Source organism: Siniperca chuatsi, linkage group LG6 (assembly GCF_020085105.1).
Source record: "Siniperca chuatsi isolate FFG_IHB_CAS linkage group LG6, ASM2008510v1, whole genome shotgun sequence".
Taxonomy (NCBI): Eukaryota; Metazoa; Chordata; class Actinopteri; order Centrarchiformes; family Sinipercidae; genus Siniperca; species Siniperca chuatsi.
In genome coordinates this window covers 29537544-29565371 of record NC_058047.1, presented here as the reverse complement: position 1 = coordinate 29565371, position 27828 = coordinate 29537544, and the positions used below count along the sequence as shown (strand labels likewise).

At 39.6% G+C, this 27828-nt stretch overlaps 1 protein-coding gene across 8 annotated transcripts in view; it reads left to right on the top strand.

The window, feature by feature from the left end:
* Positions 1–27828, top strand: part of mcf2l2 (MCF.2 cell line derived transforming sequence-like 2) — a 260332-nt gene that overhangs the window by 3274 nt on the left and 229230 nt on the right. For 6 of the 8 annotated variants that reach the window (XM_044199615.1, XM_044199613.1, XM_044199620.1 and 3 more), the window contains exon 1: positions 15032–15233. The exons of the other annotated variants lie outside the window; for them this stretch is intronic. In XM_044199615.1, coding sequence (XP_044055550.1) covers positions 15104–15233 — 130 coding nt within the window. In that variant the 5' untranslated portion in view covers positions 15032–15103. Of the gene's footprint in view, positions 1–15031; positions 15234–27828 lie in introns of those variants that run through there. 8 annotated transcript variants of the gene reach the window in all.

Here is a 27828-nt window from a genome sequence, read left to right as displayed (position 1 = left end):
TCTTTTGCACATTTAGTTACTGCTACATGTTTAAGGTTACATTAAGATGGTATAGTGATCTCTGAGTTACACTACAGGCTAATATTGTGCTGTTTGACATTACATAAAATTGAGGCAAATGATCATTCATGCTATATGGTTGGTTGCAACTCAAAATTCAACATGCAGTCTTTAAAACCTATATTTGTGAATAAGCTCTGTCCATTAAATACTGGAAACCCCCTCAAAATTGGACAAAAGGACACAAAACCTCACAAAACCTCACAGGACATTTAATCCTCCCACTCCCAATTCACTCCTCCCCCTAAAAGTCTGCATCCTGGCCATAGTTCACGGCAGTAGAGGAGGTTGTCCTAGCGTCTGGTTCAAAAGTACTTTTGCCAACTTTGCTACATTCTGTACTCTGTCGCACTGCCCTCTGTCACCCTTCTGTATTTCCATCACAGTTAGTTTTGTAGTTAGGTAATTTTGCGACAGGATTCAGTTTGTAAAAGTTTATAGCCTGCCTTGTTGTTATCCTGCGTTGACTGACAAAATGACTCGGAGGCTTCTTGATTGATAATTCAGATCATTGACGTTTAGGGGGCAGCCATACTAAAGAGCCAGATATTTTTCTCAGGAGTTGGTGGCAACCAAACCAGAGCTAAATGGAGAGTGAATATTGCACTTAAATTCATCAGGTGGCCAGATACATTACTTGATGTGAATGAATGCTAACCTTGTTCTGTGTCTGCTATATGTCTAAATAGGCAATTGCTTGCTAACATGTTCACTTATAAGCATAGACTATATAAAACATGGACGTAGTGTCTGTGATGTCACCCATAGGTTTCTGAAGAGCTGTTGTGAAGCTCAGTGTGGGTGGCTCTACCCGTCGCCATCTTGGCAGTGCCTGATCCGCAGGCTCCTGGCTAATCCAACAATGGGCAAAGAGGTGAAATGTTGGTAGAGCTGTGGCAGGCCGAATGAAGGCCAGGTTGTAGCCACCTGTGATGGCATCCACCTGTCACTCAAAGAGACCATGCTCTTAATTATGCATAGCTTTAAGCCTTAATATAATTTCAACGGGTGAGTTATATAAAAATTCACCCCCCGTACAGTTGTCATGAACGGGAAAATTAGCTATAGAGATCAAAACCGTTTTTTGTACCAGTCTGTAAATATGTTTATTTCTACTGTAAAGTTGGGCATTGTAACATAGGGGCCTATGGGGATTGCTTCGCTTTTGGAGCCAGCCTCAAATGGCCCTTCGAGGAACTGCAGTTTTTGGCACTTCCGCATTAGCTTCATTTTTCAGCCCCAGAGATTGCAGCTCACTTATAAGGTGATAATATGTCAATGTACATTTTTCAGCTTGTTTCGCTGCCCTCAGGGGGCAAAATATGCTTTAACACCAGTTTTGGTTTTGGTGTCTGTACAGACACAATGGTACTAAACCTGGCAACCTCACTTATGACAACAAGACTTTGGGAAGTTGTTTGCTAATAAATTGTTCCAGTAGGTTACCTATGAAAAGCACAAATTGTCTTTTTTACATTTGAATGTGTAAGGACTATACAAATAAGATACAACATATTGATTAGTGAGCTTTAGAGATGTTGGTAGCTGTATTTTTAAACTTTGGACAGAGCCAGGCTAGCTGTTTCCTCTGCTTCCAGCCTTTATGCTAAGCTAAGATAATCACATCCTGACCCCAACTCTGTACTAGACATGAGATTGATATCCATTTTCTCATTTCACTCTCGAAAATAAAGCAAATAAACTTATTTACGCAAAATGCTAAACGACTCATTTAACAATCACATTTCCAAACATATAACTGGCATTTTATATGGTACTGTAGATGTTTACCTTGGATGACACAGTGCATCGAAGCTCTCAGAACTGACTATATAATAATGGCCAGGTCGTGAGTAGGAAACCACATATAGAGGTTTAGAAATTTAAAGGAAGGTGATCTCAAGTGCTACCCTCTGATAGCTGCTCAGGGTTTGTGGTATTACCCAGATGTCTGGGTATGTTAGGGTCTCCTGTGCAGGCCAGCCATTAGGAATTATGGACAGGGGGATAACTTTCCAAATTGGGCCGCTTATCCACTCCAGCACCACCAATCACCCACCCACCGTTAGCTCTAATACCAACACAGGCAATTTCAAATAAGCTCTTGGTCATTAGCCTTGTAGTGACACAGATGGAGTCTCTTACAACCATTTCCAAATCCAGCTGCGTGGGGATACTCGTCTCTCACTCACTTTCTGATAGAGGGTGCTAATATAGGAACTGATGATTTTCTTGCTGACTTTAGGCCTAACAATTGGCTAATTGCAATCATTAGTAATACCAGCAGGTTGCATCATAATAGCCTAATATTAAGCTTTATTTGCTAGTCTGCCTAGCTCCTCACCTTTGCCACGCTCAGCTTTGCCTGTCATACCTGGTACTTCTTCACACTGTTTTTTGGCCAGAAATTTGGCCATTGCCTCTCTCATTTTCTTGTTCTCTCTGTACCCTGGCTTTTCTTTTTTGAGCCCCTGATTTTTGGTGAGGCATTTTGACTTAGCTAGTCAGTTCGCTTTACATTAGTGGCACATGTGTCTCTGTGTGTTGCACATCTGACTGGCCAAGTGTTTCGACTGCATCATTTTCACAATAACATCAGGGGGTGGGGTATCAGATGACAAGTTGAAATGTGTTTTAATGATAACAATACATTTATTTATCATGTAAATACATATAAATTGTGTTGTTAGTGATATAAGTCAGAAAGTATATTGTTGTACTTGATCCCATTTAGGGGTCAACCACAGACCTTTGCATCTGTACACTTTTACCCCCCGACAGCAGGGCTGCTCCTGTGGTAGTTACACAGTTTGTAGACCTATCCATCTCTCCTGCCTACATAATTTAGTAGCTGCATAACAACGTCATGCTACTTTTTTATTGCTCATGACATACAATCCGTCATAATTCATATGGCCATGAGGATGGTGAAGACAAAGGTCATGTAAATGGTCACGATGTGTTGTTTTTTGGCATCTGAACAAACTATAGCTGTTGTTTTTCTTGGGAGGACAGCATGTAAACGTCTTACTGCTGTCACTTTTTGTTTTCACCATCTGTCAACCATTTGATGAATTTCTCTCTCAAGAAATACATTGTGACAAGCAACTTCAGTAACACAATCATCATGTATTTCCTTTGAAAGTACTGTAATTTACCCTAATAATGATGAAATTATTTTTAATGGGAATCAGTAAGGTGTAAAATCCCTTAAATTCACCAAATAGCATGGAAGCCATTCCTTAATTTATGCCTTAAAAAGGCCTTTATTTTTCAATTTAGGTGAAAACTCAGGGATGGCTTTCAAGCTATTCTGTAAATCTTAAGGGGTTTACTGTACAAGTAAGGATATGTTGTTTTTAATAATTTTTCTTTGGAGAACAGTATTGTTACTACATGTAAACCTCTTACTGCTTTCAGTGTCTGTCAGTGTGTTATTTCCCTTTGAAATTTCTGTCCACAACAATTTGATATTCTGTTAACTATTTTAACGGGGGGAAACCTATCTGCAGGCACTCTGCCCTTGCACTTTATGGGCATGAAAATGTATTTTGAGGGAGTGGCTTTGGAGGGAGGCCTGAAGGGAGGGGGTGGGATTTTTTCAGTTGGATACTTTCAAAATCTAGTTATCTCTTGCTAGTTTGTCCAATGTTACCTACCCTAGCTTTAATGTGAACATCTTCACCTAAATATGACTATAATCACAGCATAACCAGCAATTAGTGAGCATGTTTCCTGCAAAAATATGTCCTGCAGATAAGCTGTTGATCCTCTTGGAGAAGCGAAGTACAGCTCTTAGAATAGGAATTCTTAGTACTTTATGAAACCCAGATAAGAAGCCAGAGTGCTCTAAGATCTAGTATTATTTTAGCATTTTAGAAGATTGTAAATGCTACACACAATTGTTTGGATTGATTTTTATCACATAATCTAATCTATCACAACTCTAATTATCAAATCTAATAATCAACATACACTAAATGGTTAAAATACATCTGAACATAAAGTATATCTAAGAAGCTATTGTAGGTAATGTTGCCAAACATTTAACATGATATGAACTGAGGACATCCATGTTTTTAAAAATCTGATTTAATATGTAATGTGTGTGTGCGTCTGTGTGTGTGTGTTTATGTTTTGTGAATTAGCCCCTTTTCCTCTGCTGTTAAGTTGAACAAACTGACCCATGCTTTATGGCATGTGTGCCTGTGAGTTTGTATGCATACATTTGTGTGACTGAACTGACACAATGAATCACTGCCTTAGTGTTGTCTACTTTGCTTATTAAAAATCTGTGGACTGTTCACATATTCACAGTGGTTTCATTATACACTGCACTGCAGATTCAGCAGACTGCAGCGTTAAAAAGAATGATGATATCTCTTGAATTTTTAAAGTAGAGAAGTATAGTAATATTACTTTTTACTTCAAAGTAGTAAATGAGCTCATTTGTACTAATCAAAGCAAGAGAGGATTATATTGAAATATGTAGAATTAAATACAAAAATGACTTGATTTGTTCTGCCTAGAAGAGTTGTTTAATCTATGATGTTAATCATTTTGTATGTTTTATAAAGTGTATTGCCGAATTGGTGTGCTAATGAAGGAATAGTTTTAGGATTTAGCATTCTATTCTAAACGCTTAACACTCCCCATAACATAAGGTGTATGGCTAGTATACTCAAAATCTCACTTATTTTTATATCCCACCTGTCATATTCAGCTTTCTCACCATTGGAGCCAGGTTGTTGTAAATATACTAGGATAAGCAGCATATATCTGGGCCCCGTACATATGCAGCCTCAATGGGCTTCCTTCCCCTTTTAATACATCCGTTGTCACGCCGGTAAAAATAACAGAATCAACAAGTAAACACATACAATTAAACAGACTACTTGATGTTAGTGTTGCAAACCTCCTATTCAGTGTAAACTGTTACAAATGGCTGCTTGAAATTACTCACTCACTTTACTCAGTCACTTTATGAGCTCAGCTTGTCTGACATCCTTGTATCATCAGGAGATGGTGATGATGGACCTGCTGTTGATCCACGCTCTGTGGCTGTTTCTCGTACTGAGAAGGCTGAGAGGCTTTGATATTGTAGATACAGGAGATAATCTGATAATCTGTCAAACTATTTATTCAGCTAATAGCAATAATAGTAATAGTAAAACAAACTTTTAACTCCAGGTGTTTTGAGGGCCCTCCTCATGTAGGGCTCTGGGTACTTAGTTCCACTTGTCCCTTCACTCCTGCGCCCTTGAGGATAAATGCTGAACATGATTAGTTGATTAATCCATTTAGTCGATCAACGAAAAATTAATTGACAGATGTTTTGATAATCGATAAATCATCTAATTTATCAAGCAAAAATGTAAAATATTCTCTGGTCCCGGCTGCTCCACTGTGATTATTTGCTGCTTTTCTCTGTGTTATTTCATTGTAAATGTGATTTTTTTGGGGGGTTGGACTGTTAGTTGGACTGTTTTTTGTCCACTAAAGAGAAAGGCCTGCGATATTCTATATTTTTACTTTTAGTCAACAAAACTCATTTGCAGACCCAAATGAACAATGAATTGATCATACTAACAAGTATTGTTTGTGTATTCAAAATCTGCTGATATCGTATTCCTCTGTGCCATAGAGCTCCATTGTTGTCCAAAAACTAAACACATCAATTAGCCACATCATTGCACTGGATGACATGTTTTCCTTCATTACCTTCATTACTATAGTTTATTTTGACTGAATCCCACAATCACTGTGCTTCCACAAGTGTCATGGAAATAGTTATAAAGCATTTAATTATTTGATATCTAATTGGACAATAAAAACAGGAATTAAGAAAATATTTTACAAATGAATAAATTAATTCATAAATAAACAGAATAGTTGTGGCCCTGGGTATTTAGTTCCACTATTCCACCTCACTACTACGGCCCTGAGGATAAGTGCTGAAAATAAAATGTAGGCTGGTTACGTTAAATAATGTTTGCCTAATTAGCACAGATCACAAACTCGTTGTTTTTGAGAGACAGCTAGCTAACATTAGTACATACAGCACATAGGCCTACACTAAAGTGAGTTCAAATATTAATAATCTCAGCCTTATTGTTTCTGCAGTTCAACTGATTATAAATATAATTATTAGTTGCAGCAACCCTGAAAATGGATTACCTAATAAATAAAATTATCGCCAGTGTGCATAAAAACACAGTGGCCAAAAAGCAATGTGCTGGAAGCAGCCAAAATGTCTGTCAAGTGAAAGCAAAATTGCCACTGTATGATATAATCTTCTTCTTCTTTTGGCTGTCGCCACAGCGGATCATGTTTCCATCTCGCTGGCAAATTGGGCCCCGCCCATGGAGATCTGATGATCCACGTATTTGACTTGGCATAGGTTTTTTATGCCGGATGCCCTTCCTGACGCAACCCTCCCCATTTATCTGGGTTTGGGACCGGCAATTAGGAATGCACTGGCTTGTACATCCCCAGTTGCAACCCAGGGTTCAGTGTCTTGTCCAAGGACACTTCGACATGTGGGCAGGAGGAGGTGGGGATCGAACCACTGTATGATATAATAAACCAATAAAAATAACTCTGAAAACACTTTCAAAGATTTAAGGTTTGTAAGGAGCGTTACAACAACTACAGATGGCTTTTTGTCATTCACTTTAGGCACTCTGTGTTGTCAATGTTGCTCTAGGCCAGCCCATAAGCATCCAAAGCATTTGAAGTTTTTTGGGTTAAGTTATCATAAAAGTAACTTGTTCAAAAGAATTGAAGAACTGTAGCTGAACAGAGAGCAGAAAACAACAGCTGTTCCTTTTAGCTGGGGGACTGGTGGGAACCTTCTGCTCATCAATTATTCAAAGTGCTGAAGGTAACGTATGAAACGGCATCGACTGATGGCAGACATTTTCAGTGATTTATTACTCACTGATGTGCTCATTGTGTGGATCCTCCAAGGACTGTGACTTTAAATGTTTGGCCTCGTTCGCCATTTCAAGTCTGTGGTGTTTATTGGTTCCAACAGGAGAAGGTCATTCCCAGCGAGGTACCCAAGGCCTGCAATGATGTAATCTATAATGTAATGAAGCCTCCTCCCTGCAGCTGATTATTACAGTACACAGTTAGGACAGTTGATGGATAAAGAGACTGCTTTTTACTGGATAAGCTGGTTGAGGCTCTATCAGGAAACATTCATCCCGTTGAAGTGTTCTTGAACAAAACACTGAATCCTTACTGGCCCACTCCTGACCTCTGACTGATGCATTAAATCCTTTAATTTATATTTTGAATTTTAGAAATTACTATAATGCTTATTAGTTGATTTTTATGTAATTTTCCTCTGTCTTGACATCATTCTGTGGTCAACCAACCAACACACTGAGGGTTAATTTAAAACGCTGAAGGGATAATTTTCCTCCGTGTTCTCCACCCTCCATCCTTCAGTGTCTAGTGTCTCTCTTTCTGATGGATTTCAAAAGCATCACCTCATAACAGAGTATGGAGTGTTGTGTCTCCTAAAGGATACTTCTGGCCTACTACAACGTATTGCCTTATTTTTGTAGTCTGTTATCCTGGGGACTGTTTTGACCAGGTCTGACTGTCCTCGGATTCCTGCACTTTGCGCTGGGTAGGTTTTCCACAGGTCTTGTTGGAATCAGATCCATTCAGAACCAACAGATCCACAGAGGATGCCATCTCCACTGCCCTCCACTTAGTTTTCACACACCTTGAGAACAACAACACCTGCATCAGAATGCTGTTGTTGATGTCAGCTCAGCATTCAACACAATCTCCCCCATGAAACTGATTGGGAAACTTAGCACTCTGAGATTGAGTACCACACTCTATATCTATAATTAGATATTGGACTTCCTAACAAACAGACCCTAGACAGTTCAAATTGGCAGTAACACCTCTTCCACTTTAGTGCTGAACACTGGAGCCCCTCAGGGCTGTGTGCTCAGTCCCCTGTTGTTCACGCTTCTACACCCATGATTGCAACCCCTGACATGGAGACAACTCTGTTGTGAAGTTGGCAGATGACACCATCATCATTGGCTGGATTTTAAACAACGATGATAATTCATATCGGGAGGAAATCAACAATTTTGCAGAGTGGTGCAGAAAACAACCTACTGATTAATGTCGGCAAAACCAAGGAGCTGATTGTTGATTTTAGGAAAAAGGAGGCAAAGACAAACCCTGTCTACATCAGTGGAGCTGAGGTGGAGCAGGTGAATAATTTTAGGTTCTTGAGAATCAGCATCACAGAGAACCTGACATGGTCCTCTCACATCTCCACCCTGGTCAAGAAAGCTCAGAAACGGCTATATTTCTTAAGAAAGCATCCTGACTGGAAACATCACAAACTGGCATGGGATGTGCACAGCCCAGGACAGGAGGCACTGCATCAGGTGATTAAAACCGCTCAGAAGATCACTGGTACCAACCTACCAAGCATCAGTGATATCGGAGAGGTGAGGTGCCTGCGCAGAGCCAAAAGTCTACTAAATGACAATATCCACCCCAGCCACAGCCTGTTCACCCAGCTGCCATCTGGAAAGAGATACAGAAGTATCCGCTGTCGTACCACCAGACTACATCATTAGACTATTTCTATGACTTATTATATATTCACTAATCTACTGTACATTTTGTAACATTTGTTTTTGAGTAGCATAAAAGGAACTACAATCAAAATCTTGTTATACAACCCTGTGTTGTAAAATAATTAATAAATCTATCTTGTATCTTCTATGTTGTCAGATCTCAGCAATTACTTTGGGAAACACAATGTTATCATAACTGAAAGAAATTAGTGTCCAATCCAAATTTACTTTTAAATTCTTAAGTCCTTTAAATCCTGTCAGGGTTGTGGGGGTTGGAACTGGAACGTATTCGCATTTGTTCCAAGAGTGAGATGAGAAGATTGACATCAATCTCATGTCTGTGCATCAAGAACATAGCTGGAGTCAGGATGTAGTTAACCTAGCTTAGTATAAAGACTGGAAGCAGGGGAAAGCCTGGCTCTCTCTGAATTTCAAAAATACACCAACACCTCTAAAGCTCAATGATTAACATATGGTATTGTGGCACCCTGGACATTTTAGTGGCTAAGATTATGACCAGAGTATCAGTTTTTGTTATTACCTTGGCCCTCCCACCATTATTTTTCTGTTTCGTATAATTCAAAACACTTTGCAGTGGAAAACTCACTTTTACAGTGGAAAACTCACCTGCTTCACCTTAAGTAGCTGTAGGGAGATATTTGTTTTTGCCAGTAGATGACAGTAGCAGCTTTAGTATGTTAATGACTGGCCGTAATCCTTTCTTAAAAGGAAGTGAGCCCAGTCGTAACATTGAACAGTCAGGATAACAGCAAAGGAAGCCCATATTTATCCAAGACTGCCTTTTTATTTGCAGGTGAGAGAAGTGAAGAAGTGCCACATACAGTGGTGTGAAAAAGTGTTGATTTCTTATTTTTTTGCATGTTTGTCACACTTGAATGTTTCAGATCACAAGTAAACACAAAATGCAGTTTTTAAATGAAGGTTGTTATTGTTAAGGAAAAACAAAATCCAAACCTACATGGCCCTGTGTGAAAAAGTGATTCCCCCACCTGTTAAAACATAACTTAACTGTGGTTTATCACACCTGAGTTCAATTTCTTTAGCCACACCCAGGCCTGATTACTGCCACACCTCTTCTCAATCAAGAAATCCCTTAAATCGGACCTGCCTGACAAAGTGAAGTAGACCAAAAGATCTTCAAAAGCTAGACATCATGCTGAGAGCCAAAGAAAGCCAGGAACAAATGAGAAAGAAATGAATTGAGATCTATCAGTCTGGAAAAGGTTATAAAGCCATTTCTAAAGCTTTGGGACTCCAGCAAACCACAGTGAGAGCCATTATCCACAAATGGCGAAAACATGGAAAAGTGGTGAACCTTTCCTGGAGTGGCCGGCCGACCTAAATTACCCCAAGAGCGCAGCAACGACTCATCCAAGAGGTCACAAAAGACCTCACAACAACATCCAAAGAACTGCAGGCCTCACTTGCCTCATTTAAGGTCAGTGTTCATGACTCCACCATAAGAAAGAGACTGAAAACTCTTTTGTTACAACAGCTCACTATCACGTCAGTGCACACAGGAATAGAAGTACTAAGAACAAAATATAATACACTATAATACAGGTCAGGATATAAATTAAGTACCAAGTGGGTATAAGTATAAGATTAAAATAAGTGTCAAGTACAAAGTGGGTTTACTGGTTGATGATAATAATATGGTATAAAGTAATAGTGCATGAACTGTCAAGTTAAGTGTAGCTTATTAAGATTATAATGAGATGGAGGATATTGCACAGCAGTAATAGAAGTATGGATAAATATCAATAAATAGGGAATTTTAAACTGTAAAGAGTATATTGAACAGGAGTATTATCACAGAATATTGCACAATTATGTCAAGTATTGCAGAGATGTTAATGATCAATGTCCAGTTTAATGACTTAGGGTCATATAGACTAACACTTAGAGGGAGGAGTTAAAGAGTTTGATGGCCACAGGCAGGAATGACTTCCTGTGGAGGGGATGGGGGGATGAGTCTTTCGCTGAAGGTACTCCTTTGTTTGACCAGCACGTCATGGAGTGGCTGTCCAAGACCGCCAGAGTCCAGCTCCACCCCCACAATGTCACTGTCCTTACGGATTAGTTTGTTGAGTCTGTTAGCATCTGCTACCCTCAGCCTGCTGCCCCAGCATGCAACAGCATACAGGATAGCACTGGCCACCACAGACTTATAAAACATCTTCAGCATTGTCCGGCAGATATTGAAGGACCTCAGCCTCCTCAGAAAATAGAGGCGGCTCTGGCCCTTCCTGTAAAGAGCTTGAGTGTTTTTACCATTCCAGTTCATTGTCCATGTGTACTCCCAGGTACTTGTAATCCTCTACAATGTCCACACTGACCCCCTGGATGGAAACCGGGTCCACTAGTGCCTTGGCCCTTCGTAGGTCTACAACCAGCTCCTTAGACTTTGTTGCATTGAGCTGCAGATGGTTCTGCTCACACCATGAGACAAAGTTACCCACCACAGCCCTGTACTCAGTCTCATCACCACCGCTGGTACATCCCACCACAGCAGAGTCATCAGAAAACTTCTGAAGGTTGCAGGACTCTGTGTGGTAGCTGAAGTCTGTGGTGTAGATGGTGAAGAGGAAGGGAGAGAGGATAGTCCCCTGAGGGGCCCCAGTGTTGCTGACCACACTGTCCAACACACAGTGCAGCGGGTGCACATGCTGTGGTCTGCCAGTCAGGTAGTCAACAATCCAGGACACAAGGGGGGCATCCACCTGCATCGCTGCCAGGTTCTCACCCAGCAGGGCTGGCCAGATGATGTTGAAAGCACTGGAGAAGTCAAAAAACATGATCCTCACTGTGCTTGCCAGCTTGTCCAGGTGGGTGTAGATGCGGTTCAGCAGGAAGATGATGGCGTCCTCAACTCCCAGCAGGGGCTGGTAGGGGAACTGAAGGGGGTCCAGGAGGGGTCTGACCATGGGCCGCAGCTGTTCCAGCACCAGTCTCTCCAGGGTCTTCATTATGTGGGAGGTCAGTGCCACCAGTCTGTAGTCCTTGGAGCCACTGGGACGCGGTGTCTTCGGCACAGGAACGACTCCACCATAAGAAAGAGACTGGGCAAAAATGGCCTGCATGGCAGAGTTCCAAGATGAAAACCACTGCTGATCAAAAAGAACATTAAGGCTCGTCTCATTTTTGCCAGAAAACATCTTGATGATCCCCAAGACATTTGGGAAAATACTCTGTGGACTGACGAGACAAAAGTTGAACTTTTCGGAAGGTGTGTGTCCCATTACGTCTGGCGTAAAAGTAACACTGCATTTCAGAAAAAGAACATCATACCAACAGTAAAATATGGTGGTGGTAGTGCGATGGTCTGGGGCTGTTTTGCTGCTTCAGGACCTGGAAGAGGTGCTGTGATAAATGGAACCATGAATTCTGCTGTCTACCAAAAAGTCCTGAAGGAGAATGTCTGGCCATCTGTTCGTGACCTCAAGCTGAAGCGAACTTGGGTTCTGCAGCAGGACAATGATCCAAAACACACCAGCAAGTCCACCTCTGAATGGCTGAAGAAGAACAAAATGAAGACTTTGGAGTGGCCTAGTCAAAGTCCTGACCCGAATCCTATTGAGATGCTGTGGCATGACCTTAAAAAGGCAGTTCATGCTCGAAAACCCTCCAATGTGTCTGAATTACAACAATTCTGCAAAGATGAGTGGACCAAAATTCCTCCACAGCACTGTAAAAGACTCATTGCAAGTTATCGCAAATGCTTGATTGCAGTTGTTGCTGCTAAGGGTGGCTCAACCAGTTATTAGATTTAGGGGGCAATCACTATTTCACACAAGGCCATGTAGATTTGGATTTTGTTTTCCCTTAGTAATAACAACCTTCATTTAAAAACTGCATTTTGTGTTTGCTTGTGTTATCATTGACTAATATTTTAATTAGTTTGATGATCTGAAACATTCAAGTGTGACAAACATGCAAAAAAATAAGAAATCAGGAAGGGGGCAAAAACTTTTTCACACCACTGTACATTTACTGTATGTTAAGTTTACTCTCATTTATGGTGCTATATTTTATGTTAACAAAGTTATCAGTGTTAGAAAATAAGGCAGCTAACTAACGCTAGCTTCAATAGCTAATCTAGGTCGCGCATGCTAGCTGTGTAGTATTACGGTAACGTTAGTGATGACCATATAATTGTATTATTCCCAATTAAGATGACCTAATTACATTGTTCCCCTTGAGGATGTACAGATACATGTGTGTGACTGATACAAGTAACCTTAGTATTTTGTTGGTGCTGCACATTTCTTGTTGTGTATTAATAATATAAGAAGAGGTACAAATACATGATGTGTTAAGTGGCTGATATAAGTAGTATTTTGTTGGTGAGGAGGCTGCACATTCCATGTTGTGTGTTAGTAATTCATTTAGTTTTAGGACAGTTGTATTTACATTGTTTACTGAATTATTACTGGTGGTAATCCTTTCTTACAAGGAAGTGACGTCAAGGATAGTAGCTTTTTCTTGTATTTGCAGTACAATAAAGTAATCTGGCACCTGGATGGACATTGTCATCATTCAGTGTGTGTAACAGTGTCTCTTTTGTTTAATCCATATATGAACGGAAATGTAAAAAACACAATTTTTGGCTCACAGGGAGTTTTTCTTTTTATTCAAAATCATCATCATCATCATCAACTAAAACCACATTTTTGAGTTTGACTCCATATATATTGTTTGCTATGGATATTAATTATGTGAGTTGTCTGTATTTTTCTGTATAGGCTGGATTTGTGTAGTAATTTTAGTAGCATGGCTAAATATATAACCTTACAACTGCCTCTAAAGTAAGATGCTTAAGACTGGAGACAGTGACTTGTGGGAAGATCGGATGGAGAATATTACCTATGTGTGATTGTGTGTAAATCTTTGTCCTGCAAGGCTGCATCCTTTACACTCTGGCTAAACACATACATACACATGGCACTTGAACAACAAAGCCACGTAGACCGGTGATTTATTGAAGAAAAAATAATATTTTCAAAGAGCAAGCCTATGACGCATGTTTGCTCCCGGAGCATCAGACTTGTCAGAGTGACTTCTGGGAGAGGAGGAAGAGGTGGAAGGAGGAGGAGGGACAGTTGAGGGAAGAGTGGGAACACTTCTCTGGATTGTAGAATAGCATAGATGGTGACACTGGTGGTGGATGGGCAAAAAACTCATTTAATCTGATGAATTCGGGATTTTGTCCGAGGATTTTTCAGGTATTTTTTAGGGTGATAACGTCATAAAATATGACGACAGACATTAGAAGCTTCATTCTAAAACCTCAATAGAAACTGCTAATGTAAAAATATGACTTTCGGTACAGCCCTAAAAAACACAGAAACATGAAGAAGTCCACTGAGACTTTTTCGGCATATGTGCATGGTAAGCAACTTTCATAGGAATGAATGGGGCACTTTGAACATGGTATCCAGTTTTTCTTAATAAATCCATAGGATAACCATATGGAAAACTTGATAGGAATACGGAATTTATGTTTGTTTTGTGTATAAATTTTTAGGAACGTTACAGTCTCCTCATCGGTCCACACAGATCTGATGTTTTCGTCTCTTTAGTGCAAGCTTTAATGATCTTTAAGTCAAATACCTTGTGTAAGTCATGATTAAGTCTGTTTCAATGGCACTTTGTTGCATTTTATTTATTGATTGAATTTTATTTTGCATTTTTTCTGACTTTTTTTAAAATGTCCTGGTTTTCCTCTTAGGTTTTATAATGGACAAATTGAAAACAAAGCATAAAAACAGGTGGATGGAAACACACTTACTCATAGAGGGCCAAGGGATTACATTCTACACTAGACATGTTTCAGTCTTGTTTTTCAGTTGTCTGTCTCACATGCACCTGATGAAGGTGATAAAGGGGAAACTAAGGAAAAAAGGTGGAGAAACACACACAGCAACCCAATTGTGGGTTAAAATCTGACCTCATGACCATTGTCACACACCGTTCTTTTTTTCTCTCTCTCTCTCTTAAGAGTATATAACAAAACAGAAAATAATTAAAAATCTTTCAGAGGGAACACAGAAGAAGAAGGAAAGGAACAGGGAAGGATGCAGAGGGAAAGGGAAGTTCCCGCTGCCTGATGGGAGTATTGTTGAGAATATTTGTGTAAACTGTGGTAATAATTGAGCCGGTCAGCCGGTTACAAGGCTGCCAGGAGAGGGTCAGACCCCCGCTCTGGCGAAAACACACGCAGATACACACACACACACACACACACACACACATACACACATACACACATTCACTCCCCTGCCTTAGTCACTCTGTCTTCCTCTCTCTCTCTCTTGCTCTTTTACACACAAAAGAGGAGGGCTTGTCCTGCAGTGTTGAGGGAGACCAGACAGCCCTCGGGATTGGACCTGGATCTGTGTATGTTTGTGTGTTTTGCGTTATGTTGCTGTGGACGTCGGACTGGATGCTGGTTTAGCTGTATGGCTTGGACCCTCCTGTCTGTGTGGATTGTTCAGAGCAAGAACAGCAGCAGCATGGGATCAGTAATGTGTAAGTCATGAACATGTTGACTGTTAACAGGTGTGTGTAGTGTGTGTGGTTGACATGCTCTGTTACTAGAAGTAGAAGTCTTATGAAGGGTCAGCACTTGGAATAAGTTGGGACATGATGTGCCTGTTTGTTTGGTACCACTTACTTTGCTTGGTACAGTTCCTTGAGGTGCACCAGTGTTGCTCATCACAATCTCAGAGACACTGCCATCCACTCTGACATGCTGTGGCCGGCCACTGAGGTAGTCCATGATCCAGGATGCAACGTCAGGGTGCAATTGCATTGCCAGAAGCTCTCCCCCTAGGAGACAGGGCTAGATGGTGTTGAAAGCACTGGAGAAGTCGAAGAACATGACTCTCACAGTGCTTCCCTGCCTCTCCAGGTGAGAGAGGGCCTTGTGTGTCATGAAGATGATGGCATCCTCCACTCCAATGTGTAACTGGTATGCAAACTGCAGAGTCCCCAGCAGAGGTATGAATGGGGGTAGAGATGATGTGTGGGGACCCAGACACACTGTCTGAGCAGACAGGGGTGGGGGTTGCGTTAAACGTATTGAAAAATAGGTTCACGTTCATTAGCAAATTCTGGGTCCCCTTGTACTCCGGAGGCAGGCTTGCTGCAGCCTGTCATTTGCTTCATCCCATTCCACACCTCCTTTGCACTGTTCTGTCCCATGTTGGAACAGCTGGAACTGTTTTAATTGGAGTAGTTGTTGATAAGTCTTAGTCTATACCAGTGGAGTTTAGTGTGGAATTCAATGATAATCAGGGGCCCTTCAGGAGTTCCAGTGCCACCCCCCCCAAAAGTAGTTTCTGTCCTTTTATAATAGTGATAACTATAAACTATAACACATTGAACCAATGTGATTTTCCTTAAACTCAAACTTAGCTGTTTTACATTATACATTACATTGATAGAATCTTATTTCCCAAAGTTTAACGTATATATATTACATTGACCCAATGTAATTTTCTTGTAGGTTTATTAATATATTAATACATTATTATGATGTATTCCTCAAGTTAAATATACCAAAATTACACTGCTCAATGCATTTTTCTTTAGTCCGTATTACACTAATACAATATTGTGCTGATCTTATACAGGTAGTTTGCTTAATGCATTTCTTTCATGTTGTTGCATACACTGACATGCCTTCACAAATATGCAGTCACAATATGTACACCAAATAAGCAAACAATTCGAATGGCCTTTCGGTGTGTTTATTGCAAATGTCCCATTCAGTTTTAACTGACAAATTTTACACACCTGCTTAAGTGTGTATTGCCCAAAATACATTTCTCCAACTTGAAGAAGTTGTCAGAAAGAAAGTTAAAAAAAAACATAAATTGCATAAATGAAAAACATTTTAATAAATTCTTCAAAGAATACTGACTTACTGCACAATGTCCCTTTATATGAAACTGTATATCAGCAAAACAGTATAGGGGTGTGCCATATCAGTACAGAGAGAAGTTTCTTTTATTTAGCCTACGCCATATAAATGGGGTGGACAAAAAATTAGAAACACCTGTCAGTATAATGCAATACAGTTCAACAGCACCACAAACTACATCCTCCAAAATGATCCTACAATCAACACCTCTCTAAAACAGTTTCATCACAAAGTGAACATTATAACCTCCATGAAGAGAGGATTTATTACAGGACTGTTGTATTATATATATATATATATATATATATTACATTATACTTTCATTATACTATACCATGATCATACTATACTCATATATATATACTGTATATCTCATTTTGAACTATATTGCTGTACTGAACATTATGTCTGTCTATATACTATATCTACATTTCACCTTATACTTTATATCCCATACTATATTATACCGCAGTATATTAAACGATATCATGTTATAATAATATGTATGTATATATAACATATATAATATGTTATACTGTTTATTGCATAATGCACTATATCATATCTTGATATTATTAATACAGATAATTGTAAGTATAATTACATACATAATCATGTTATATAATTCTAGTGTACATAGTTATAGCTGACAGTATCATATTACTCTTATGTATAATCTATAATCTTCTAATCGTACATACAAAACCAGTTGTGGGTACTCTATGTGTACTGCTATTGCCTGTAAGTTTGAGTTTTTATTTAACTGCTCTTGTATAGTTTCTATTTTAAGCTATTCTTATTGTTATTTTATATACTTTTAATTCATCTATTTTGTTTTAGGTTTCTCTGTTTCTTCTTCTTTGTGCTGCTGTAATACCCAAATTTCCCCTCCCCTACAACCAAAATGAATTGATTCCGCCACCTATTTGACAGACAGGACATCAGGTCAATTGATTAGGATAAACAACCTAATATGGTTACTGGTTTACCATCAAAGAATATTTATGTTTAGAACATCCATGTGGTGTGCAGGAAAACATGATGCCGTGGTTTTACAAGGAACATTTCTTTTACTGATCCTTTTTCAATTGGAATAAATGATAACACTAATATCATGACTTCATGCTGAAATATTAGTATTAGAGACACCTCAAAATACAATGTAGTCCATAACACTTTCACTGACTATCACTTCAAAAAACATAGTGGAATTAACACCTCTATGACAGTGTCAACAAAAACTGAACATTAAGTTTCATTAAGGTAGAATTTATGGCAGAGCTGTTGTATTAGATTGCATTAGATAGTACAGGTGTACCTAATTAAGTGGCCACTTTGTGTAGCCAGCATGATCACTTACAATGCAGGTCAAAGTTCAATACTTACAGCCCCTATAGGAGACTACTAGGGATGTACTTTATCTGCTGACTGGAAATCCATTTATCCACAATATCTATAAAAGAAACAGAGAGAACTTCAGTTTCCTTTTTCTTTACAACAGCATTTCCTACAGATGATAAAATATTTATATATTATATATCTCCAAACTAAGTTTATAAATCTAATAACATTTGGTTTTAAAATGTTTCCTGTCCATTTAAATGTCACAAAATATTTACAAGATAAATATCTATGCATAAATATTTACATTTAAAACATTATTTAACGAGTGAACTGAATTAATTTTATTTTAATATTTTAATATCTGTTTATACATTGCCTGTGTGTGTAGCATTCTGGGGGATACAACTACATTGCACTGTGCAATCAATTCATTTCAATTTTATTCACATAGCGCCAATTCATGCACTTCAAGCACTTGGTGACAGTGGCAAGGAATCCTATTGTATACTGACTAAAAAAACCTTGAATCCTTGAATTAAAAGGGCACACAGTTCACAAAATGACCTAAAATAGTCAGCACAATCTAACCTGTAATGAAAAGTTAAATAAAACCAGGGATCTAAAATGACAGGGAATACAGTAACGAGGTGGTGTTATTACCGGGTTTGGCTGCTGGCACCCAGAGACTAAGTCAGCCTCTCAGTGAACACGGCTGGACCAGTAACGAACACAGCCTCTGAGACCGACAGGGAATACAGTACCGAGGTGTATCCCGGCACTCCCTTGTCCATAAGTGGCCCAAAGCTTTGGTGTAATACACAGTGACTCCACTTTTGTTTCCATTGGTGCACATTTACCACAATGGCACCACCAGTTGTCCCTGGCACGGGGCAGCTCTGAGCTGCTATCCTGTGCTCCAGTGCTAGACTCTCTGCTGTGGCCTCTTCCTCCTCCATATGCCATAATTCCTCCGCACTGTATTCTGGCTCGTAGCCCCGAATATCTGATTCCAGCATTACACTATTAAAATCATTTTCTTCCATATCTACAGGAACATTGCCTTCTGCCAGAGATTGTTCTAGCCAGTTCGAACAACGGCCCTCATTTCCTGTCCATCAGGAAACTTAGGAAATCACTGAAAGTTGAGGCAGAGCAGCTGGAGGACATCAGAGGGAAAACCAGAAAATATGTTCCGGTTTCACCAAAATCAGTGAATAAAGTTATAAAGTTGTGTTTTTGTACTGTAATCCAGCGGCATCCATCGTTTTTACAACCTAATTCTTGTCTCATTTGTGGTCAGATAAACAGTAAACTATTCAAATTCAGTGCCCCATAGCTAAGTTACTGTAGGCGGTGCTCACAAGCACTGGCTCTTGCATAGACAGACCTATCTCCACACTTTGTTTTAGCATTGTGCCAGCTAGTTGCTGCCCCTCGGCAGGCTTCTGGACGTTGGCTAATCAGAAGAAAGTGGACTTTTAGGTAGGGGGACCTTAAAGAGACAGGCACTAAAAGGGAGTGTTCAGACAGAGGGTGAATAGAGGTGCTGTAGCAATAGACTGTATGAGAAAATAACATTAAAGCATGTAAACATTTTCTAGTAAACACCCAAAATAAAAGTATGAGCATAATATGGGACCTTTTAAGGGTAGGATGATGCCCCTTTAACTTTACAGTGGCCATGCTACCTATGCCTTTAGTCCTCTACCTAACTTTGTCTATACCAGTCTCTTGCCCCTGTCCCGGCATAGAGTTCAAACACAGACTGTATAAACATGGACGTAGTGTACGTGAGGTCACTCATAGGTTTCTGAAGAGCCGTTGTGAAGCTTAATGTTAGACTTGACTGTTTTACATGCAAAAATAATTGCGGACAATCTGGGAACAAAATAGGTGCCTGCTTAATCTCCATATTACAACATAAACGTGATCCTGGTAATGATCCCCAAATATGGTAAATTAGGATTTTTAAAATAACACTATTTTGTTTGTTGGAACACCACTATTAAACTTTGCCCAAACAATGGAGTTTTTGAAATGAGCTGCGATTATGATGGAGAGACAGACAGAGAGAGAAGCAGGGAGGTTTGAAGCACCTTGCTGGACAGGGACACATGCACGGACAGTGCTGCCGTAGCATTGCTGTAGGGGAAAGAAACACTGTTTGTGTGAGTGTATGTGTGTGTGTATGTAACAGACAGCAGAAGCATCAAGGAAACATGGATTGTTCCAGGTGAGGTTAGGCAGGCTGCTTTGCCAAACCCTTCTGTCTAGCTGTCCAAACTGTGGTAAATATGGACAAGCCTATTCCACCATACGGATCTCCACCGCTGAGATGGAGTCTTACTACCACTTCCTGGGGGTGTGTCAGGAGACTAAGTCAGCCAAAGTAAGAAGTATGTCTACCCATCCCACCATCCTTCATTCTATGCATCCCATCAAACAAACAAGCTTTGCAGGTGTATCACAGGTTCTTGCACAGCTGGTGTAATCATGAAAGCAAACTGGCACAGCGAAATTAAAGTGCATGGTTTTGGGTTTTTGTTTAGTTATTTCCTGTTTTATTTTGGTAAGAGTTCTCCCTCATGTGTCTTGTAGCTTTACTTCCTGCCTTTGTTTGCTTTTCCCTCCAGTTTTGATATTTTTCCCCCGCCTTGATTAGTTTCACCAGTGTATGTGTGTTTTCTTTGTCTCATTGTCAGTTTGTCTCAGTTACAAAGTTGGGTTTTGCTGTGTACTTTTGGATTGTTTCTGTTGCCTTTTTGTTACTTGTTTCCTAGAACCCTTCCCCTGTGCCTGCCTCATGGATCTGTAAGCCTTGAACTTATTTTTGTGAATAAACCATTGATCTGCTCCAGCTCTACCTCTACTGTTTGCGTTTGGGTCCTTTCCCTGTTGCCCTGCTTGCCAGTTGTGACAGTATGTCTTAGCAAAATATTCAGTTTTAGAAGCTTGGTGATGTATTGACAACTCGCTGGGCTATTTGATGAATTGCTCTATATAGTGAGCTAACTGCTAACACGCTAGCCAGACAATATATAAGTCACAATAGCTCTTCAAGCTTCTTTCAATTTCTGTACTGTGCTGTTAACTTCCCCCATTTTGTTCACTGCTATACACCATTATGTTCAATAAACAGTTATTGAAGAGGCAAAATAAAGCTCTCTGAGCTAACAAGATCCACTGTTGACTCCTGTCTCATAATTGTCTGCAAACCATGCCTCTTTTGTGGAGCAGTTTATACTCCAACAGAGGAGGTTAAATGGATGGTGCAACACCACTAATAAGCTAAACTAGCTTCCTCCATTTTGGACTCTCAGTTCTCTGTTCCCTCATCGTTCAGCACTGTCAAGATGGCTTACTGTTGGTCAAATTGGTGAAAATTCGCAGGTCAAAGTTAACCAATGTTTAACGTTGATTTACTTCTCCACTGCAAGCACTGTTTGAGATTTCGCCATTTTTGTGCAATGGTGGGCTACACATTTAGGATATAGGATGTGGTGATTGCACCTAATGCTTTTAGAACTGCATCAGTGTTTCAGAAAATGTGCTTAAGCAATTGAGAAGCTGAAAAATCTGATTCATTATTTGGTGCTTTAATCATGTTGTGCCAACAAATTCCAAATTCTCATTCCAGTAACAATGACAGCAGGGCAGAAAGACAACTCCAACATCCTGCACACACACACACACACACACACACACACACACACACACACAAACATTCAAAACTCAAGGTCTGGATCATCAGTGGTAACTCAATTCTTCTCAGTAGATGTGGAGTACAATTGCAACCTGTGCAGGCTAGCTTCATTAGTACAAACATCCAAAATCAGCAAGTTCAACATAAACACAATACTGTCTAAAGATGTATTCAAAGCCTGTGGGGCATCAGCAATATTTTCTGTAAAATTTAATACCACAAGCCCCCACAAAGCCACAATACTTGTACAGACTCCATATTGTACAAGTAATACTGAGTGTGTTTGAATGCCTTTGTGTGCCTGCAGGTGCAGTAAACACACATAAATAATATATGATTATCCCTTGAAAAGGAATGTGAAAATGTTGGCCCATTTTTCACCAGCGCACACTAGTGTCCCACATTTGGACAGAATAGTAATGTAGTATACAAGAACTACAGGGGGTAGAGAACAACAAATACAACACTACCTTTGTGATTTCACAAAACAAATCATAATTCAAGGTCTACTTAGGCGACTTGTTTTTTCTGAACCTTTCAACCTCATCTCAGTCTTCATCAACAGATGGAGTTGCTCAGTTGTTGTGGAGATTGTTCAGAAGTCATCACATAACAGGTGGTCGTATATGGGAGGAGATGGTACCCCTGTCCGTGTTCAAAGATGGTCTCTGGTGTCAGATGTGAATGTCCCCTGGATTTTTCTCCAGTCGTCAACTTACTCCTGGTCACTGACCTTTGACTCCCACCCCAGTCGATGCTGTAACTGGTTTTGGTCTGGTGTTCATTCGTTCCCTAACCCTTAACCAAGTGGTTATTATTGTAACCATGGCGACAAAGGTCCTCTAAACTTAAAGTGGCTATAATCTATATTTTTATAATAATGTATCAAATGGCAATGTGAAAACAATGTGACAATGTCAATGTTGACAATAACAATGTTGCTCCTACAGAATTATCACCTGGATCTGCAGCTCCCCTCAGCTTTTTAGAGCTTACAGCAATTTTCAGCACATTGTTTAGCTGTCCAGCCTGCAACTTTACTGTTTTGGTTCACTCTCACTGCTCTCATAGTGTCATTTTCGGCTGTCTTCAGCAACAAAGCTGTAAAAACCCACTTTACACTAGCTGTTCAGCAACAAAAGACAGACCCAATTTGCGACTAGCTGGTGAACATAGTAAAGCATTTAGCAGCTAAGGGCCAGATATTTCCATCAGGAGTTGGTAGAGACCATAACCAGTGCTAAAAGAAAATGCATACTGGACTCACATTTGTCAGGTGGCCAGAAATACGACTTCAAATGAATGATAATGTTGCTCTGTAACTGCTGGATGTGTAAATATGCAACTGTGCTAACAAAAGTTTGCTATATCGACTTAAAAGGTGATGATATTCCCCTCGGGGATCAGTAAAGTATTTCTGATTTTGATATTCAGTGTTGTGAGTTAGTAATTTCCAGTAAAAGGGTTTTTGTTAGCCTTTGTTAGCTAAGATAGCTGTTAGTTTTGCTGCCACGAGTGGAAACAAGTGGAAAGCATTTCCCGACATCTTTACCGCAGAAATGGACTGCAGTCCAAATCATCTGTTTAGTTGCCAAGACATCAGTGTCACAGAATGTCATGATGAGGAGCTCAAAAACAGTCTGAAAAATGTTAACTGTAACAGCTAGAGAAAATTATTCTGACAGCTTCCACAAGCCTGACAGGAGTGTATGAGCATGTGGCTGATTAACAAGCTACACAAATGTGGGATTTATGTTCTGCTTTAATGGAAGTATTTTAAGGGAAAAGCTTCAGGGCTGAAGAATCTGTTAATATCTCAGGGAAACTTTTTTCAGTAGGACTAGTGTGAAAGTGTTTTCTATCTTCAGTCTTTTTGCAAAAACAGATGTTGGAAAAGGGGAGACGTCTTATAATCAGGGTTGTCTTATACTCGGACCAATATGGTAAAAACGTGGTGTCAAGGCACAACTCTTGCAGTGGGATGATCTGATCCAAGTTAGGTCAGTCAGGCGTTACTTATTCAGGAAGTGAGATCAAGATCTTGTTTACATAAGATAGCTTAAAGTTAATGGATAAGTCTGGAAATATTCTACATTTTGTAAATAAGAGTGTTCATGATGAATTTTTTTTTGGCTGATATGAGGCATGATGTTTGCTCTTTAGACACTAATATACATACTAACGTGTGTAATGTAACAGTAATGCACTTTGGATAATATTAGCAGCCTGTTTTTAGCACAGTTCTAAAGTTTTAGTATAAATTGTTGAAACCCAGTGAATTATAGGAATATTAATGGTGTCTATGTTCCCATCACTTAACATGCGTGTTGACTAATGAGTAAATCTTCCAAAACCCTGCTGTGTTTGTTCTGTGTCAGTCCCGGTGACCATCAAGGTCAAGACCAAGCATGGTTAGATTTATGGTGACAATAAAGACAACTACACGCACATTAACACAGGTACACAAAGGTGTATACATTCTTAAACCACAGAAAGATAATGACATTTGTTTGTAGCGAGTCAACCCCTTTGTTTGGTTTTAAGACATTGTCAGGCCCATGCCTGTTTGTCAGTAGAGTTTGTTTCATGTGGTGATAATGATATTCATTGGAAAAGTGTGTGTGTGAGAGAGCCCTGTTATCAGCAGATCCTGTCATTAGACATCCTCCGATTGTCTTCTTGCTCTGACGCCTTCTTCCTGAGAACCAATAGGAAACCCACTTCCCCTGGACCTTGTGGAACAACCACCCAAAAACAACTCAGATTTTGCACAATGTATGTGTAAGTGTGTGAGTGTGCGTGTGTTCATGTTTGTGAGTTTGTGGAAAGAGGGTCTATTTTCTGCTATTGCAATTTCCTCATTGAAATCATCCCATATTTTTGAGAAACTGCTCATGTTCAAAATAGAGGATATAAAAAGGGAAAAGTTATGTTTATTTTTAATTATTTAATAACATTTTATTTATATAGCGCCAATTCATAACAGAAGTGATCTCATTGCACTTTTCCTATAGAGTAGGTCTAGACCATACTCTTATTTACAGAGACCCAATAAATCCCACCATGAGCAAGTACTTGGCGACAGTGGCAAGGAAAAACTTCCTTTAAGAGGCAAAAACCTCGGGCAGAACCAGACTTAGGGTGGTCGGCCATCCGCTACCGTTTGGGTTGGAGGTGAAGCACAATGCAAATTCCACCTAAAATTTTACAATACTAATAATGTGATGTAGTGGTAATATTAATATTAATAAAATAGGAATGATAGTGATAGGAATAATAGTAATAAGACTAATAATAACAATTGTAGTAGTTGTTGAGCAGGAACACAGGGGCAACAGATCCAGACTCTGGAGGCAGAAATACCTGCTGAAAGTGACAGGAGAAAGACAAGAAAGCACAAAACTATAGGAGAGAGAAGATATTGAGTTAGTAACATGCAGTAATGGGATAAGAATGCATACAGATGGAGAGGGAAAGGAGGAGAGAGGTGCTCAGTGCATCATGGAAAGTCTCTCGGCAGTCTAGGCCTATAGCAGAATAACTAAGGGATGGTTCAGGACTCACCCAAGCCAGCCTTAACTATAAGCTTTATCAAAGAGGAAAGTCTTAAGTCTACTCTTAAATGTGGAGATGGTGTCCTGAACCAAAACTGCTTCTGTTTTGTCATTTGAACATTCACAGAGGACAATTCAATCACATGAATGAAAATAGTAAAAAAATATAAATCTTTAACCTCAGTCAGACCCAGTAGTTGAAATCCACTGCCACAGGACAAACCTGCCATCCTATTAGCTGACTCTGCCCGGACTGGGAGCTCGGAGACCCGGGGGAGTGAGGAGGTTTTCAGGCCTGGGATAGGGGCAGGGTTTGGGCAGCAGGGAATGCTGGCGGGGAGTGACCCTGGAATGGGCGCCAGAACCAGAGCCAGGCGAGCTGGCAACGGACGGCTAGCTGCAGGCTAATTGAGCTATGGTGATAGTATCTGTCCATCAGGAAAAAGTTAGATTTTTACATTTTCACTGTGGTCAAAAAAAAAAACCAAACAAAAAAAAAAAACATCTCCTGCTTGATACACACAAAGGGAGGCACGCACCTGTATTTTTTTAGGGTGATGACATCATTAAAATATGAGCACATACATTCAAAGCTTAATTTGAAAATTTCAACAGAAGCTTCAAATGTCAAAAAATTACATTCGGTACAGCACTAAGTAGGCTAATATTGCATATTAGACAGCATTGTAGGCTAGACAATGTCATACATGCTACAATGACATATCAGCAGCAGCTCAGCTTTTGTTTGTTTACACAAATACCATGATATACCATATATGAAATGTCCGGTATGAAAAAAAAAAAAAAAAAACAGATACCACCCAAGCGTAATACAAATGTTTTAATTTTGTGTGCTATGTGAGATTTTGAAATTAGATTGATATGAAATTTTACATTGTGGGTGTATGTTTACAAAAAGTCCATGTTCAAACCCATGGAACTCTGTTTTAATTATTACATAGTATATTAGATTATGTCACACTAAGTTTAAGCTTAAGAGACCTTTAAGGAAAAAGGTGATTCATCAAGTTAATGGTATGCATGTGTGTTAATTAAATTTGCTAAAGCTGTAGTTAAAGATAGCAAGTATTGACTCAACACATGGATTTCTGTGTGTGTTTTTACATATTCCTTGTGATCAGTGTATTTTCTTGTACTTTTTACAGCAAGTGTGCATTAGTGTTTTTACATGCATGGGTGCCACTGTGTGCAGCAGTCACATTGTTTTATGTAAAATTGTGCACATATACAGATGTGTGCATTCTCTGTGTGTACCAGTTTCTGTTTGTCTGGGTGTATGTGAGTGTGTTTTTACCTGCTGTGCGTGTGCACTCTCTGCACCCTGCTAGGCAGGTCATGAGATGTTCAGGTCCTGCAGGAGGTCACATGTGGACTCTACTAGCAGATTAACAGCAGTAATAGTAAAAATGTATAGAGCACTTATCAAAACAAAGTACTTCACAACAAGAGACAAAATACCACAGTGAATGACGAAATATAAATATAATACACAAATGCAATAAAATAATAAAAAACAGCCAGTTCAGGTAAAATCAGGATATGCTTTCAGATAAAAAAAATGTGTTTTGAGAAGAGACTTAAACGAAGACACTGACAACCTAATTTTTTCAGGCAAGTTGTTCCATAGCCTCGGTGCCCTGATAGCAAAAGCTCTGTCCCCTTTAGTTTTCAACCTGGACTCAGGAACAGACAGGAGACCCCTGCCCAAAGATCTAAACTACATGAAGGTTCATAAGGGATTACGAGGTCTAAAATATAGTCTGGAGCCAGGCCATGAAGAGCCTTAAAAGTAATCAATAAGATTTTAAAATCAATCCTAAAAAACAAACGGAGCCAATGTAAAGAGGCTAAAACAGGTGTTATGTGGTCGTACTTCTTGGTCCTGGTTAACAGCCTAGCAGCTGAGTTTTGTACAGTCTACAGTCGTGTCAAAGTTTTTTGATTAAGACAAGTGAACAGAGTGTTACAATAATCAAGGTGTGAGGAGATAAAAGCATGTACAACAGTTTCTGCATCACTAAGATTTAGAATAGATCGGATTTTTGCAATGTTTATGAGGTGATAAAAACATGATTTGACAAGCTTAGTGATATGTTGCTCAAAACAAATTGCTATCAAACAGGACACCAAGATTTATTGCAACAGGCTTGATGTTGTTACAGGTTACCAGTAGATGGCAGTATTTGTTTAGTGATGTGTTGGGGCCCAATAACAAGGATTTCAGTTTTGTTTGAGCTGAAGAAAATTTATCGACATCCAATTTTTTATCTCAGACAGACAGTCCTGCAGAGAACTCAGCGTACTAAGGTCAGTGGGCTTGACAGGGAGGTACAACTGTGTGTCATAAGCATAACAATGAAAAGAAATACCATGTCTGCGGATTACATCACCTAAAGGAAGCATGTATAAGGAGAACAGTATTGGTCCCAGAATTGAACCTTGAGGCACACCGTACTTGATATGGGAAAAGGATGACATGAAGTTATTAATGCTGACACAGAATTTCCTATTGACAGATAAGATGAGAACCAGTCTAGTGTAGTGCCAGATATGCCCACCCAGTGCCTCAGTCTGTCT